General features: G+C 52.5%; 2 protein-coding genes across 5 annotated transcripts in view; one reads left to right on the forward strand and one right to left on the reverse strand.

Moving 5' to 3' along the window:
- The first annotated feature begins 4599 nt into the window (after positions 1–4599).
- Tmem54 (transmembrane protein 54) lies at positions 4600–10652 on the forward strand. Of its 3 annotated transcripts, none has more exons than XM_021200366.1 (6): positions 4600–4801; positions 7223–7416; positions 9408–9467; positions 9563–9751; positions 9847–9981; positions 10345–10652. In XM_021200366.1, exons 1-6 carry the CDS (start codon positions 4786–4788, stop codon positions 10408–10410), a joined length of 660 nt encoding a protein of 219 aa, XP_021056025.1. In that variant the 5' UTR covers positions 4600–4785; the 3' UTR covers positions 10411–10652. The 3 variants fall into 3 exon arrangements, with proteins under 3 accessions (XP_021056025.1, XP_021056027.1, XP_021056026.1); XM_021200367.1 differs by having other exon boundaries at positions 4618–4801; positions 10254–10650; XM_021200368.1 differs by lacking the exon at positions 9408–9467 and having other exon boundaries at positions 10254–10652.
- Positions 10603–15716, reverse strand: part of Hpca (hippocalcin) — a 10067-nt gene continuing 4953 nt past the window's right edge. For both annotated transcript variants that reach the window (XM_021200369.2, XM_029539644.1), the window contains exons 3-4: positions 11716–11821; positions 10603–11581 (exon numbers count right to left, since the gene is read on the reverse strand). In XM_021200369.2, coding sequence (XP_021056028.1) covers positions 11484–11581; positions 11716–11821 — 204 coding nt within the window. In that variant the 3' untranslated portion in view covers positions 10603–11483. The remainder of the gene's footprint in view (positions 11582–11715; positions 11822–15716) is intronic.

Raw genomic sequence — 15716 nt, forward strand, 5'->3', positions numbered from 1 at the left:
GGCAGAGGCAGAGGCAGAGGCAGAGGCAGAGGCAGAGGCAGAGGCAGAGGCAGAGGCAGAGGCAGAGGCAGAGGCAGAGGCAGAGGCAGAGACAGTAAATAAATGTAACTAAAGTCTGGCAGTGGTGGCACACGCCTTTAATGGCACCACTCAGGCAGATTACAGAGGCAGGCGGATCTCTGAGTTCAGGGACAGCCAGGGCTACTCAAGGAAACCCTATCTCAAAAAACAAAACAAGACAAAACAAAAAATGTAATTAGTAAACTAAACTAAATACTTAGAGCTACAGCCAAAATCCTTTAGAATCATGTTCTTGTCTCTCAGGCAAATATGGCCACCAGGTTTTAGTTTATTTTCTCCTTTTCAACACTTGTTTATTTTGTTTGTTTATTTCTTTGTTTTTTGAGACAGGATTTCTCTGTCTCTGTGTAGCCCTGACTGTACTGGAACTCTATCGACCAGGCTGGCCTCAAACTCAGAGATCTGTCTGCCTCTGTCTGTTGAGTACTGGGATTAAAGGCCTGAGCCACCATGCCTGGCCTACTTATTTATTTGTGTGTGTTTAAGGGACAACTTGCAGAAACTCTCTTTTCTGTGTGTGTTCTGAGGGGGGAGTCACACTCAACCTCAAGCTCAGTGGCTAAGCCTTTGCTCAGCAGGGCACGGTGGTGCATAGTTTTAATGCCAGCATTCAGGAGGCAGAGGCAGGTGGATGTCTCTAAGTAAGAGGCCAGCCTGGTCTACAGAGTGAGAGTCTGTCTCAAAAACAAAAGCAAAACAAACAAAAACTTGCCTGTTTTTTACCAGCCCTGGTTTTTAAATATTTTATTACAATTATTTGTTTGTTTGTTTATGTGTGTCACCTAACACACATGCAGAGGTCAGAGGACTCCTGTGACAACTGTGGGCGTTTGTTCTCTCCTTTTTTTGCCACGTGGGTCTCAGGCTCAACCTCCGGTCATCAGGGTTGGTGGCAGGTGTCTCTACCCACTGAGCCATCTCTACAATGCTTCTCTTCAGTTTGACATGCATGCATATACACATATAAAATAGAATGTGGTGTGTTGTGTTATTTACACAAAGGAAGTGTGGAGCTGGGGTTTGGGATGGTGAATCGCCAGAGAGTGTGCTTGTGATCACTTCTCTGAGTGTGCCTGTAAGTGATTCTCTAGGTCGGGTTAAGGAGGTTACAGGACCAGCCTACACATAGGTGGTGCCATTTCGTGGGCTGGGGTCCTAAGCGGAGTAAAAAGGAGATGGGAAGCTGAATAGAAGCATTCATCTCTCTCTGCTTCCTGGCCGTGGATGCCACGTGACCAGCACTCAGGCTCCTGCTGCCATAGCTCCCTCACCTTGCCGGGCTGTACCTTCTTTTAAAGATTTATTTATTTCATTTATATGAGTACACTGTAGCTGTCTTCAGACACACCAGAAGAGGGCATCAGATTCCATTACAGATGATTGTGAGCCACCATGTGGTTGCTGGGAATTGAACTCAGGACCTCTGGAAGAGCAGCCAGTGCTCTTAACCACTGAGCCATTGCTCCAGCCCCAAGGAGAGCCTTTCTCCTTTAAGTTGTAGCATATTTTATCTCTGCAATGAGAGAAGTCACTAAGACAGTAAGGTGAGGGAGGGCTGCACATGGACCCGTGTCCCCAGCAGGGCAGCCACCAGGAGGTCACACCCTGGAAACACTGATGGTAGTGCAAACCCTCAGGGCCACACCTGGTACAGTGTTCCAGGAAAGGAACATTGCTCCTCGTGTTTATCTGGCCCAGTTTCAACCTTTTACACCTCTCAAGTCTTTAGGGCCTCAGAAATGACGGGAGCCTGGAAGATGCATTGCCTTCCCATTTGACCAGGACACAGAGACCCAGGGAACAACAGGGATCCTCCAGCAGACCACAGGAAGCTGGAAGAAGGCAAGGAGCTAGAACTCTGGTCTGGTGGGAGGTGGGGGTGGGGTAAGGCAGTATGGGGAGAGGTAGGCGGGATGCAAGGGTCAAACGGTGCTGGGACAGTGGACTTTAGTCACCAGGAAAAGAACTGGTGATAACTTCGGGTCACTAAACTTGGATGATAGCTGGAAAATTACAGTGGAACAGAGCATGTGGGGCCATGGTCTTCCCAACTCACAGGCCCCAGGCTCGGGCACAGTTGTGGAGGCCATGGCTGTCTTCATCCTTCAATACACACCCAGAAGTCAGGAGCTGCCATGTGTATAGTAGGAACGGAGGGCAGTCCTTTACTCTTCCGGCCCTTACTTTTCTTATCTGTAAAATGGAGTGATCATCTATAATTCTGTTGTTCTAGGGACACAAAGAATCCATGTGTCTGTACATGTACTTGCATGAGTTCATGTGCCCCACATGCATGCAGTGCCCTTCAAGGCCAGAAAAGAGCATCAGATCCCAGAGATCTGGAGTTAAAGATGGTTGTGAACTGCGATTTTAGGTGATGGAAATTAAACCCAGCCCCTCTGCAAGAGTGGCAAATGCTTTTAACCACAAAGCTATCTCCAGCCCTAACAAAGACATTTAAAAATCCTGGTCCCTAACCCAATTCCAGAAGTTCCAGCTGTCCTCTGAGCCCTGCACTGACAGAGACACACCATGTACTCCCACACCTGAGATTTGTCCCCAGCACAGCAGTGACCACAGGAACTCCTCAGGGCAGCCCTGGGAGATGGGCTCTGTCATCTGAGAGCCATTGGTAGACTAGGGGGTGGAGGGGCATGTGTGTGTGGGTGCTTCCTTTTTCAGCGAAAACAAGAGATGAATAAATGTTTCTTATAAGGTTGCAACAATGTTTCATGTAAGGTTGCAACAATGTATAAGATTGATTGCAATCTTATATGCAAATCTGATATGCAAAGTAAAGAGCAGCGGTCTCTCTGCCCTTCTTCAGGTCATCACCACCATGACCACTCTGGTGCCTTGCTTCTATTAGGAACAGCTCCCATACCCACAAACATCATCAGTCACATCTCTTGCAGGATAAAGACCCAAAAATAGAGTTTCTGGGCTACGATTATGAGCCTGTAGCCATTTGCAATAGGACTAACAGCTGGCCAAGTGACCGCTAAAGGATGCCCATGGACATAACATTTAATGCCCACTAGGGAAGGCGCCAGCTAATGGCTTTATGACCTGCCTCCATGTTCCCTTCCATCCATCCTGTCTCCTTATCCTTCGCCATTGCACAATGTCCCCTTCAGAAGTCAGCTGATAAGAAAACCCACCTACCCACCTGCTGGGAGTGACCAGAGCAGCCTGCCTGACCTGCGGTTGTCCCGCCCACAGCACCTGGGGCTTCAGCTTCCACCCCTGCTGCTAATGTGATTTCCAAACTCTAGACACTGGATGTGCTGATCCAGGTGACACAAGGCACACAGGAGGTGTCATTACTAGAGGCACACAGTCACCAGACACCTGGGGTCCCAGCTCTGAGAATCTGTAGACATCAGGACAGCCTTGTCTATGGAGACTGTACTGATGGGGTACAGAATGGATCTGGTACAGAATAGACCAGTTACACCTGCTGCAAAGACCTCTGTGGTCCAGGGAGGTGCTGTGCTATGGTCAAGGCAGAATGCTTGGCAGAGACATGGGTGGGAACATTCAACCTGTTTATTCACCACTTCTGGCTAAATGGTCCTATGTGAGAGTCCAGCTACCTGAACCCAAAGGAGGAGGACAGGACTTCTGTCTGCAGCAGGGACGCTATAATGAAGCAAGAGTCCATCTAACACTTGATATAACCCAACGCCAATTCGGCAGCCCCCGCAATAGACATTCTAGGATCTCTGTGAGTTCAAGACCAGCCTGGTCTACACAGTAAGTTCCAGGACAGTTAGGACTACATAGTGAGGCCCTGTCGTGTGTGTGTCTGTGTGTGTGTGTGCCTCTGTGTGTGTGATGTTTGTGCTGTGTATGTATGCCAGTGCCAGATTCTGCTCCAGTGGAGATCGGAGGACAACTTGCAGGAGTCAGTTCTCTCCTTCCCACGTGGGTCCAAGGGATGGAACTCCGGTTATCTGGCTAGTGGTAAGGGACTTTACTGACTGAGCCATCTCATTGACCCCTGCCATTTGTTTGTTTGTTTGTTTATTTATTTATTTATTTATTTAATAGCTGCATTTTCTTTTATCAGGGAACAAGAATTATTACCCTTGATTTTCCAAGGAGCAAACAGAAACATCACCCCACCACTGCCAAGACCAAAAGGAAAAGCGCCTTGCTCAACATGGAAGACCAGACTGAGACCAGGAGGCGCCTCCGCCAGAAAAAGGAAGACCTAGCGAGGGAAAGCGATTGTTCTGAAGTCACACAGTAGATTTAAAAAGCAGACCCCTGGTTGCTCCTGCTCACTCCCAGCTTCCATCCTGGCCCAGGTGCCCATGTGCCGTCCCTTCGCCCCCACCATCCGGGGTCGCTCTCACATGCTAACACCACCAGCACCCAACACGGCCGATGGAGACCCCTTAGAGCCTCACTGTCCATCGGTGGAATGGGCGTGCGAGGAGGAACGAGGGCGGCCTGGCGCCGGGCGCTGGCTCAGCGGCAGGGGCGGGGCCGTGACTCAGCCGCACAGTCCCGGGGTCGCCTAGCCGGTCCGACCGGCCTCGGCAACGCGCGCGGGGCGCCGGGCTGGGCGACTGAGGGGTGCAGGAAGGGGAGCCGCCAGGAGCCTGCTTGGGCGGGAAGAAGAGCGCAGGCCGCAGAGGAGAAGGATGGGAGCGAGACCCCGCTGAGACCAGCGGAGGGCCTCTGTCTGGGATCGACATGTGTCTGCGCATCGGTGAGCTGGGGCAAACGGGAGACCCACTCCTGGGGAGACCCCAACCCGAAGCCAAGCCTTCTGCTTCACCCAACCCTGCTTCACGTACTGACCTGCTTCAGGTCACTTTCCTCTCAAGCTTCAGCGGGGTGACAAGCGGCTGGGTTTTATTTGCTTTATGCAAGTGCTCTACCACTGAGTTACACACTAGCCTAAAAATTTCGAGGCAGCGAGAAGTTACTCAGGGACTGGCCCAGAACTCAGTACTTAGCTCACTCCAACTTAGAACTCCTCCCGCCTCGACCTCCTAAGCAGCTTGGGGCTCCAAGTTTGTGGCACTGAGGCCCAGCTCTGAGTAAGCCTGGTTTGGGTGGGGTCAGTGGCACCCCCAGCTCCTGGTCCTATTTTCTTCTCTAGGGGGCAAGACTAGGTAGGCTCCGGAATCCGCTGATAGGAGAAGAGATGCTGAGGGATGAAGAGATGNGGACGTATGGTCCAGGATCCCGGCTCCTTAGCCTTACAAAGGTCCCATTTCCATACCTTCCTCTCATCCAGCCACACTGGAGGGAAAGGCCAGTCAGCCAGCATCTTGACAGAGTAGACTGGTGCGCCCCTCCTCCATGCCCTGGGCAAACTCTGCTGTTTGGGATCTAAGGGGTTCCCACTCTCCAGCACACACATCTTTCGAGCCATGCCTATTTCTTCTTAGTAAAATGAAGACCGTTGCACCCACCTCTTGACCAGGATGAAGTTCCAGTCTGCTAATAAATGCTTAGGACCACGCCAGCCACTTGCCCAGTGCTCCCAGCATGAGAACTGAGAACCAGCCTGCCTAGGGCTCTCTGACTAAAGCAGGCAACCCTAGCCTTCCTGTTTGACCAAAGCCTTGGTCCAGAGATGCTGCTGGTTTTTGAGCCCAGCCAGAGCCCAGTAGTGTCTGGCTGATGGGTAGGTGGATGGGGTGGGTGGACAGGGTGGGACCCGGGAGGCCCCTGAAACAAGGCTGCAATTCCTCTTCCTGTTTGACCAGCTGTTCATCTTCACAAGGCCTTTCCAGTTCCTCATGCCTTTCCACTCCATGGTCTGTCCTCCGCTGCAATGACAGTCCCAGGGCCTGCAAGCTAAAGGCGAGCTCGAAGACCAGTTAGGGCAACCCCACCTGGCTCTATGCAGAAAGAATCCTGGGTTCAGAGGGGAGGACGGGCTGGTACCAGGTCCACAGTGAGTCTGTGACAGGCTCCTCCTTGCTCCCCAAAATTCTTTCCCCCTTCTCTCTCTCTCTCTGTGTGTGTGTGTGTGTGTGTGTGTGTGTGTGTGTTACTGAGTTTAATTAGGGATGTTTACAAGAATTTTTTTTTTGGGGGGGTGTTACTGCAACATTACCAGTGGCTACACCACCGAAATAAAAAAAAAAATTTTTTTTTTTTTAGGCAGAGTCTCAACTCTGTAACTAAGCTGGTCCTGACTTTGCAGTAATCCTCCTGCCTCGGTCTCCTAAATACAGGATTATGAGCCCCCTTGGCCTTCTTGGCCCCCTGCAATTGCCCAGAGAATGTCCATTTAATGATTCTTTCCCCATTTCTTGTTTTCATTCAGCTGCTCACGTGTAGGGAAAAGGACCAAACTTCTCTGCCACATTGGAGGGTCTCCAAGTCAGAGCCCATTGGGAGCAGACCGGAAGGAAGGGCTCTGCTTAGCTGAGGGCCAGCCACACTCTCGCAGTTTCTCAGAGCTGGCTAAACTCAGAGCCCGGGTTGGGGGCAGGCGTCCAGGTGGTAGGGCCAAGAGCCATGTGAGATGTTGGAGCGGAGAGCAGTTCAGAGGAGGAGGGCGTCCTGCTATGTGACCGGGATAGGACTTGGCCTCTCCGAAAGTGTGTTTGTTGCCAAAGTCCCTCCTGGTCCCAACCCCAGTTAAGCGCAGCCTGCACTGAGTCCCCGATTTCCTGTTCACCCATGGACTTTGTCCACACTGAGAAACAAGGCTCTTTTCCTCTCCAGGAAGAGAAGCAGAGACGAGACGGCTCTCGATAGCTCCATTTAGCAGCTGCGCATTAAGTACTGTGTGTGCCAGGCTCCATCTACCGAACGGTCTGACTCCTGCCCAACGCACTGCAGGCTCCTCTGGGCCTGGACAGTAGTACCTGCTGGGCTCACGGCTCTCCTAGTGCACTGCACGGGACAGGCGTGCAGGGCGCTTTTATATAAAGAGCAGCTGAGTAGATGACTGGATGGCTGGGTGGCTCAGTGGGAGGATCCCTGCTACTCAGAACCCAAGAGTTAATAACAAGGACAGTTGTGTGGATCGCCTGTGCGCTTTTCTAATCTCACACTAAACACCAGCTGTGAAGCTTTTAAAGTAACAGGGGAGGCTCAGATGTCCTTCACCACTCAGCAGGAGGCACCTCACCCCGATCCCGATCCCAACCTGTGTCCCCTGCAGGTGGCCTGAATGTAGATGAGTTCCGGAAGGTGCTGATGAAGACGGGTCTGGTGCTGGTTGTGCTGGGTCACGTGAGCTTCATCGCAGCCGCCGTGCTCCATGGTACCATGCTGCGCTTCGTAGCCACCACCAGTGATGCTGTGGTTCTACAGTACTGTGTGGTGGACATCCTCTCCGTCACCTCTGCCATTGTGGTAACGACCTGGCTGGGAGGGCCAGCAAGGGGGAGGGGCTGTGCGTCCCAATCAGAGCCCCAAGCACTAACCCTGTACCACATATGGTATAACCTTATACAGACTGTACAGGCACTCAAACTCTCTCTGCCTCAGTTTTGTCCTCTGTAAAATGGGGGCGGTGAGAGTATGTGTGCACAGCAGAGGTTCCCAGTGAGTATCTGAGGGAGTCATCCACAGAAGGTGCTTAAGCGAGGGGCCTGGCACATGGCTAGTGTGATAGATATTCACGGTGCGGTGGTACCTCAGCTTAGCTAGGGAGGGTCAATAAGGGTTTCATGGAGGAGTAGACCTCTGAGCTGGGTATTTATGGATGCGTAGGCGTTCCCAGTGGACTGTAATTAACAACCCAAGTATGCGGCATGCTGGGGCTGGCTAGCAGAAAGGCATGCCAGGGTTGCATTCCATGTACAGGCTGTGTGGCAAGTGCAGATGTGTGGAGCTGGGAATGGCCGAGATGTTCTGGAGACACGGAGTCAAACAGACAGGAGTTTAGCACTAGAGTCGACTGCATGAGCCACTTGATATAAGCCGTAGCCATTGTGATACCGGGACATCTTCGTCTGATGAATGAATAAATGAAAGAGTCTGGTGTACTTAGGCACACAAAAGCTCCTCTCTGCCTGTCAGCTAAGGCGGCTGTAGACTTGTTCATCTCTGGGAGACCTGCTGACTCCTGACTGAGGGACCTTTCTCTCTCTGAGCTGGTCTCTGCCTACAAAAGGGAGCTCTGACAGCCTGGTGGCCTCCAGCCTGGTGAACCAGGCTCTGATCTGTGGAAGCTCCAGCGGCAGGAAGAGTGCAGGGCTGCGCGCCAATCAGTATCTGTTTTGCTCAACAGCCATTTGAGGAGGACAGGAAGGTAGCCAGCCCAGGGTCGGGAGGCTCTCGGCTGGAACACGTCACCTTTCCCTAGTAAAACACTCCCAGCTGCCCATGACTGGGGGATTCGCCCCACTCCCTTGGATGTGGTTATTATCTTCCTGTGAGCGCATCCTACAGAGAGGGACTCAGCCCTGAGAAGTTGAGGTACTTTCTTGTGGCTGCACGGTGAATTAACACTACCGCTATACCCCCGTGGTACTGTGTCCACTACAGAGATCGACACTAAGAAGGCAGATAGGCTAAATGGAGCCCTAGGGATCTAGAGGTCAGCCACTGAGCTAAGCAGTGTGCAGGAAATCCTGTCTCTGGGGATCTAGGGGCATTAGGACTGAGGAGCAGGGCGTCTTGGAAAGGATAATCTGTGCGTGTGCATGAGGTCCAGTGCAATGAGGGAAGACAGTGGTCCAGGGTAGACCAGAGAAGGCCAGGATTAGGTCGTTAAGAGCCTGGGATAACTTGATGCTCTTAAAGGTTTCTTTGTCTTCTGTGGTTAGGATTGAACCCTGGCTTCACACAAGCCAGGCATTCATTCTAAGCCCCATCCTTGGCCTTCTCTTAAAGATTCTGAATTCTGCTTATAATATGTCCTGTCTGTCTAAGATGGGTCCTCACTACATAGTCCTGGCTGGAAAAGGTCTCTTTATGTAAACCAGGCTGGCTTTAAACTTGCAGCAATCCACCTGCCTCAGTGCTGGGAGTGTAGGCATTTGCCACCATGCCTGGTTCCTGACTTAATATCATTTTGGTTTTAGTACCTTGTGAGTAGGATGCATTTCTTCCAGTCTGTTCTATCCCAAGGAGATCTGCCGTGGGTCCTGCGGCCTAGTACACTCCCTGGCTTATGCCCGAGAACTTAGGACACGCAGGACCCTGTCAGACTCACAGCTTTAGGCAGTATGGAGCCCCGGAAGGCGGTAGGGAGTGAGAGTTTATGAGGCCAAAGCCAGAGGACAGGGTGGGAGTGGAGACTGCAGGACCGTGGAAGATGTTGGGGGAATGTGTATCCAAGCGTGGGCCTGACCCCACAAGCTGTCCTCTAGCACCGGCTGATCCCAGCTTCCCCACAGGTCATTGTTGCGGGAATTTCGGCCATCGTCTTGTCGCGCTACCTCCCCAGCACCCCCTTGGTATGTGACCCTTCCTCTGATGGGACTATGGGCTGGGTCAACAGCCCTCTTGGGGTCAAGCATGACACCCACTGACCAGTGCTCTTCCTGCCTAGCGCTGGACTGTGTTTAGCTTGAGTGTGGCCTGTGCTCTTCTCTCTCTAACCTGTGCCCTTGGACTCCTGGCCTCCATTGCGGTGACCTTCGCCACCAAGGGCAGGGCACTACTGGCAGCCTGTACTTTTGAGAACCCGGAACTCCCAACGCTGGCACCTGACTGTCCTTTTGACCCTACTCGAATTTATGTGAGTGCCTCGTCCTGGAAAGGGATGGGAAGGACTCTTGGGATCTACCTGCACCCCTGTCCCTAATTCGATGCTTCTGCCCCTGGACCCTGCAGAGCTCCAGCCTGTGCCTCTGGGCCATCTCCCTCATATTCTGTCTGGCGGAGAGCATGTCTGCCGTGCGCTGTGCCCAGCTCATGCATGGACTACTGGAATTGAGGCCCTGGTGGGGGAAGAGCTACCACCACACGGTGAGCCACCCCCTCCCCCCATAGTCCTGGGAGGCCCCTCTCTGAACAGGGCCTCAGATAACTGGAGCAAAAGTTTTCTCAGCACGACCAAAGGGCTCCAAAGTCCAGAGAGGCTAGATGTGCCAGCTAAGTCACACAGCTGATGTCTGGCTCTCCTAATCTTGAGGGGAAGCACTGGTCTTTGGAGATTAAACAGGAGGCAGTTGAGGGGGGAGGGGCGGGTTCCGACCTGTTCTGAGTGACTGATAGTGCTGTCCTCCCCCATGTCCTAGAAGCCCCTAGTCCTTCCTTCCTCCAGTTTGAGGGTGTCCTGAAGATAAAGACTCCAGGCCGAGGGAAACAACCAGGTTTCTGTGTCTGCAGATACAAGCAAGCCCAGAGCCCCTGGATGGCCATGACCTATTGAGCTGTGCCAGTTCTTGCAGCTGACCCTCTGACACTTCAGCAACACCATGGCTACTGAGGCATGTGACCACGGCTGCACTGACTGACCAATGCCCAGATAGCCATGGAAGCTTAGCCAGATCCAGGACTCCTAGAGCACGCCCAAGAAAGGTCAATGGACTTCTGGGGACGTGGGAGCGGGCTTTGAGCGCCCTCCCCTGGCCACCGAGTACAATGCACTGAAACAAGACTTTATTTTGAAGTTATTAAAAAGAACCAAGATGCTCCGTGTGGCTGCATGCAGAGGGACATGGGGCTTGGCCAGGGGCCTGCGCTTCCTTCCCACACAGAATGCTGTGGAGGGGCTCTGCCCATCTGTCTGTAGGCCTCTGTGTGTGTGTGTGTGTGTGTGTGTGTGTGTGTGTGTGTGTGTGTGTGTTCGAGTGAGAGCATGAGAGAGGTGAAATAAAGAATACAGATGGGGTAAATCTGTGGTTATCCAAGTGCAAAGAGGCAGGCTGGTTGGGGACCCCCAGTTGGAATCCTGGGAGGTTTTTTTTGTTTTGTTTGTTTTGTTTTTGATTTTTTTTTTTTTTTTTTAACCATGGCCTCCAGCCAGCAAGAGCTGGGACAAGAAGTGTTCTTCTGCAGGGAAGTAGATCAAGGAACTTCTTCAAAGCCCCACAGCCCAGAAATCGTCCGTGTCTCCCCACCAAACAAAAAGACTCTTCACCTTGGCACGACTCCCCACCTCCCTCCAGGCTGAGGACCACCCAAAGGGGACCTACCCGCCCCCCTGCCCCCGTGTTGTGGAAGAGCCTCCCTACTGTGGGTGGGTGGAAGTTGATCCAGCTGTCTGAGTGAAAAATACAGAACCTGACCGGAGGGCTATCTCGGTCCCACTAAGAGAGATTCTGCCTCTTGGGCCGTGGAGACTAACGGCTGTCTTGTTTAGCCCCTTCCTTGCAGGGTTCACTTCTCCAGAGGCCCCCACACACACAGTGCAGACCCCAGAAAGGGATCCCCAGTCTGGCCCCCAGCCTGGATAGACACAAGGGAGAGGAAGCTGAGAGCCGGAGGGCCGGTGAAGGCAGGGAGGCGGGCTGGCTCCTCTCAGCTCAGAACTGGGAAGCGCTGCTGGGATCGCACTGCAGCAGGCGCACGATGGATGGGTCGCTTTTGGCTCCGCGGATGAACTCCTCCAGCGACAGCTTGCCTGTAGGGCGGAGGGAGGGCTGTGAATGAGGAGAAGGTGGCTGCGAAGCCAGGGCAGGTGGTTCAGGAGAGGGAAGGAGGGAGGCTTGCCCACCCTCCTCCACCCCTATCCCCTCCCAACCCCCCACCACTCACCATCGTTGTTTGTGTCCATTTGGCGGAAGATTTTCTCAGTCCTCTTCTCCGGGGTGGACTCATCCTCAGGCATCTTCATCACGGACGAAACCATCTTGTAAATGGCCTGTGGGATGGGGGATCGGGAGGGGGAGAGGACATCAGGGAGTGAGGAGGGCTGGGTTAAGCTCCCATCCTGTACTCTGTCTCTTATAAACATCCCAGGGTCGTGCTCTGCTGGTCATGGAGGGGTGGGGGGTGGGGGTAAGGAAAAGTCTGGAAAGGCTGAAGAGTGCCCTGGGTCAGGGCCCTTAGAGGCCAGCCAGGTGGGAATTGCTGACGGAGCTGATGAACAAAGCCACAACTACCTGAAAGTTTCAGGTGGGTGTCAAGCATTTGGGGTGCATTGGGTCAAGGGAGATGTTGGAGGACCTCCAAGTCCAGATAGCCAAGTGCCTAGAACGCCAAATTTAGGAGGCACTTGTATATGTTTGAGCCTAAGGGTTGCGTTAGCGCTCCCCTCGGTGACCGACAGGAGGCGCTGAGCTGAAGGACATGGCACTGTGGTCTGCGGCCGGCAGGGGGCTCAGAGCAGCCTGGAGGCAGCTGGGACCTAGAAGGGGCGGGAACATTATGCAAACGAATGCAAATGAGCACCTGCCACGGGTCCAGGGACAGCCTGAGCTCTGCTAGGCTGAGGGCGGCAGCTGCCACGTGTAGGAGCTCCAGAGGCAACACGAAGGAGAGTTGCTGAGCTATTGTACAGAGCACGGAGTGCACGGTTTGTGGGATGGGGCTGTGTCTGCTCCCTGGAGCTCAAAGGCCAGACTAGTCACTTCGAACTTCCAATTTTTTTCACAGCGACGCCTCCTCCAAGAAGCCTCCTTTCTTCCCCAATGCTATATAACCCTCCCACCCTCATCTTGTCCAGCTTTGTCTCTGCGCTGCTCTTTTCTGGCCTCTTTCCTTCAGATCTGTCCCACACACTGCCTCTGAACGCTCCAAACACAACCCCCCACGACCACATTCCCCCAAACCAGCAGGCCGCCCCCTTATTTCCTGCACACACAGACCTCCTTCTAGGCCCACCGAGCACCAGTTCCTCTGGATGCCGCCCACTTCTCCTTGGCTGTTCAGCGTACAATGCCTTTCCTAGCGAGGTCGTCTGTGATCCAGCACTAGGTCAGGACACGTTGGCTGCACAGAGCCTCTGGGGTGGACACCTCTCAGGAAGTAATTATTTCCCTGGAGGACTGTACCTGCTTGCTCCCGTTCAGATGAGAACAGTGACTCTGGCTCTTTCTAAAATCCCCAAATCCCAGTACGGTGCCTTGGCACATGGCAGGGAACTCCCTGTTGAAAGGCCACTGTCACCTCCCACAACTGTCTGTAGCAAGTCCAAACCGTTTGCTTTTTGGCATTCAGGACACGTCCCAAGCTGTCCACTGCTGGCCTCACTGTCACCAGGCCTCGCTAGCTGGAGGAGTGATTCTGTCACAACTGAACACCCCTGGGCCCTTCAGGTTCCCCAACATTTACAGCCACTGCCTGAGCTACCATGTATAATGCAAGCACTATGTGCCAGATCCTACGAGCAGAGACAAGGTTTCCCTCTGTAACTTTGACTATTCTGGAACTCACTCTGTAGACCAGGCTGGCCTTGAACTCAGAGATCTCCTGCCTCTGCCTCCCGAGTGCTGGGATTAAAGGTGTGGACCACAGTACCTGGCACACATGCAGAATTTCTAAACTGTTCAACTCAAAACAAACAAACAAACAAAAAAACCATGTATCAGATCTCCCCTTTCTGGGCAAGGTTTGGGAAGGGGAGGGATGGAAGGCACCAGCTCAGGGCTTGCTCCCTCTGAGCTGCGAATACAGTGGTTCCCAGCCTTCCTAACGCTGCAACCCTTTAATACAGTTCCTCATAGTGTAATGACCCCCTAACCACACAATCACTTTTGCTACTGTTGTGAACGGTAATATAAATATCTGATATGCAGGATATCCGACATGGGGACCCCTGTGAAAGGGTCATTCAACCCCCAAGGGGGTGGTGACCCACAGGTTGAGAGTCGCTTGATGTATGCTTAGACAATTTGGAAGAATAAACAGCAGGGGCGCTGGAGTGACATCCTGGTCCATTCAGCACTTGCTTGCTCTCTCTCCTTGGAAAAGAGCTTAGCCACTGTGAACCTCAGTTGCCATCTATAAAATGGGAGTGCTGTGTCTATCTCATTGGGACTGTCTGGGGGGGGGGCTTTAAATGAGACAGAAAAGTACAACAGTGGGTCACTAATTGGCAGCTTAGATTGTCATTATTCACCGACTGTGTCCTCAGGCTTTTCGGTCCTCTGGACTCCTAGGTGTTCCTTTTATATACCTGTCCCTGACCTCGTCAGTGCGACCCGTGCCTTAATCTTTCCTGTTGGAGTGGGAGCTCCATGAAGCAGCTTCCTCTTTCCTCCCACTGTGCCACCACCCAGTGTAATAAGGCTGGGAAGGGAACAGTGACTTAGCGGATGGCCATTCCCCCTGTGACAACCCTCCTAATTAATCGTCTGGGTCCCTCACTCAGAGTCTCGCTGGAGCCTACTTGTCATTAATCAGGCCCTGGGGCTCTCAGAGCTGTCTGCTCCAGCTGTCTGGAGCCTCCAGGGTGTCAGAGCGGAAGTCAGGGTCTAGAGGGCAGAAGCTGTTTGTGGTTTTTTTTGTTTGTTTTTGTTTTTAAAAAAAAAGGCCAGGGGTGCCTGAGGAATAGTCTAGCTGTTTCACTGGGCGTGGTGGCCTCAGCTCGGCTGAGGTTTACCAGGGTATGTCTGGAAAACAGAAACATGTCTCTGAACTCGTTCATATCCAGCAGATTCCTAAATGACCCTCCCCCACTACTTCAACCTTTCCAGGAGGACCCCAGAGTTCCCCATCACCCTGCCTCCAAAGAGGACTGCGTGATCGATCCAGAGGCTCCTGGGGCCAACACTGAGGCAGCAGGCGACTGGCATTATGAGAACATGACTTCCCAACACAGGCAGCCGTTCCCCTCAAGCTAGAGACGCAGACCCATGTCCCCAGCAAGAGGGGGAGCCAGTGGGCTGGGTGAACTGGAGTGGATATCAGCCCACGAAGCAGAGGAGCTAAAAGGGAAGAAGGACAAGATGTAGGAAGGGTCCTTGTGCAAAGCTATGTGGCAGCAATTCTTAGGGATGCTCACAAGGCCATTTTAGCTAGTGCAGGAGATGGATGGAGAAAAGAATGATTGACAGTCACTGAAAGGAAAGGGGTCCGCTCAGGACCGCTGAGAACAGGGATAAGAGACAAAGACAGGAGATAAAGGATGAGGGAAAGGGTAGGGGAAGAAGGTGAGGGCTGATTATTAGTCCCAGAGGACAAAGGACTACTTCTGGATAGAGATGAGACAGAAGTGGCCCATAGGAAAATGGCAGTTTATAAAGGTAAAGGGGGAACGCCTGTGTTAAGATGTGGTATTTCATTTTAATTGGGCATGTTAATTAGGTAAGCCAAAGGGGGCTTCTGATTGCCGGACTTCAAAACTTTAATAGCTGGGCCTTTAAGGTCAGCCTCGGAAGGAGGAAACTTCCAAATAAGGGAATAGACCTTGGGGGCTAGCTTTGAAAATGGAATCTAACAGTTTTTTAGCAAGGCAGAGAGAATTAGGGGGAAGTGCAAGGCCTGCCAGAGTCGTGCTTCCCATGCTGGGGCTGACCTGAGTCCCTCAGTCACTGACATTCACTGAGTACCAAGTACCTACATAACCTTCAGCAGAGCCCTTGATCTCCATGGGTGTCTTGGAGTAGTGGCCAAAGCCAGCAGGTTTATGGCTTTCTGTTAAGATGCTTGCAGACAAATCTGACAACCCTAGTTCAATCTCTGGGGTCTGCATAATGAAGAGAGAGAGAAGGATCCCCCAAAGTTTTCCTCTAACCCCACATGTGTGCTCCAGCATGAGCATGCCGCCCCTACACGCAAATACATACATACATACATACATACATACATACATA

Source organism: Mus pahari, chromosome 6 (genome assembly GCF_900095145.1).
Source record: "Mus pahari chromosome 6, PAHARI_EIJ_v1.1, whole genome shotgun sequence".
Lineage (NCBI taxonomy): Eukaryota > Metazoa > Chordata > Mammalia > Rodentia > Muridae > Mus > Mus pahari.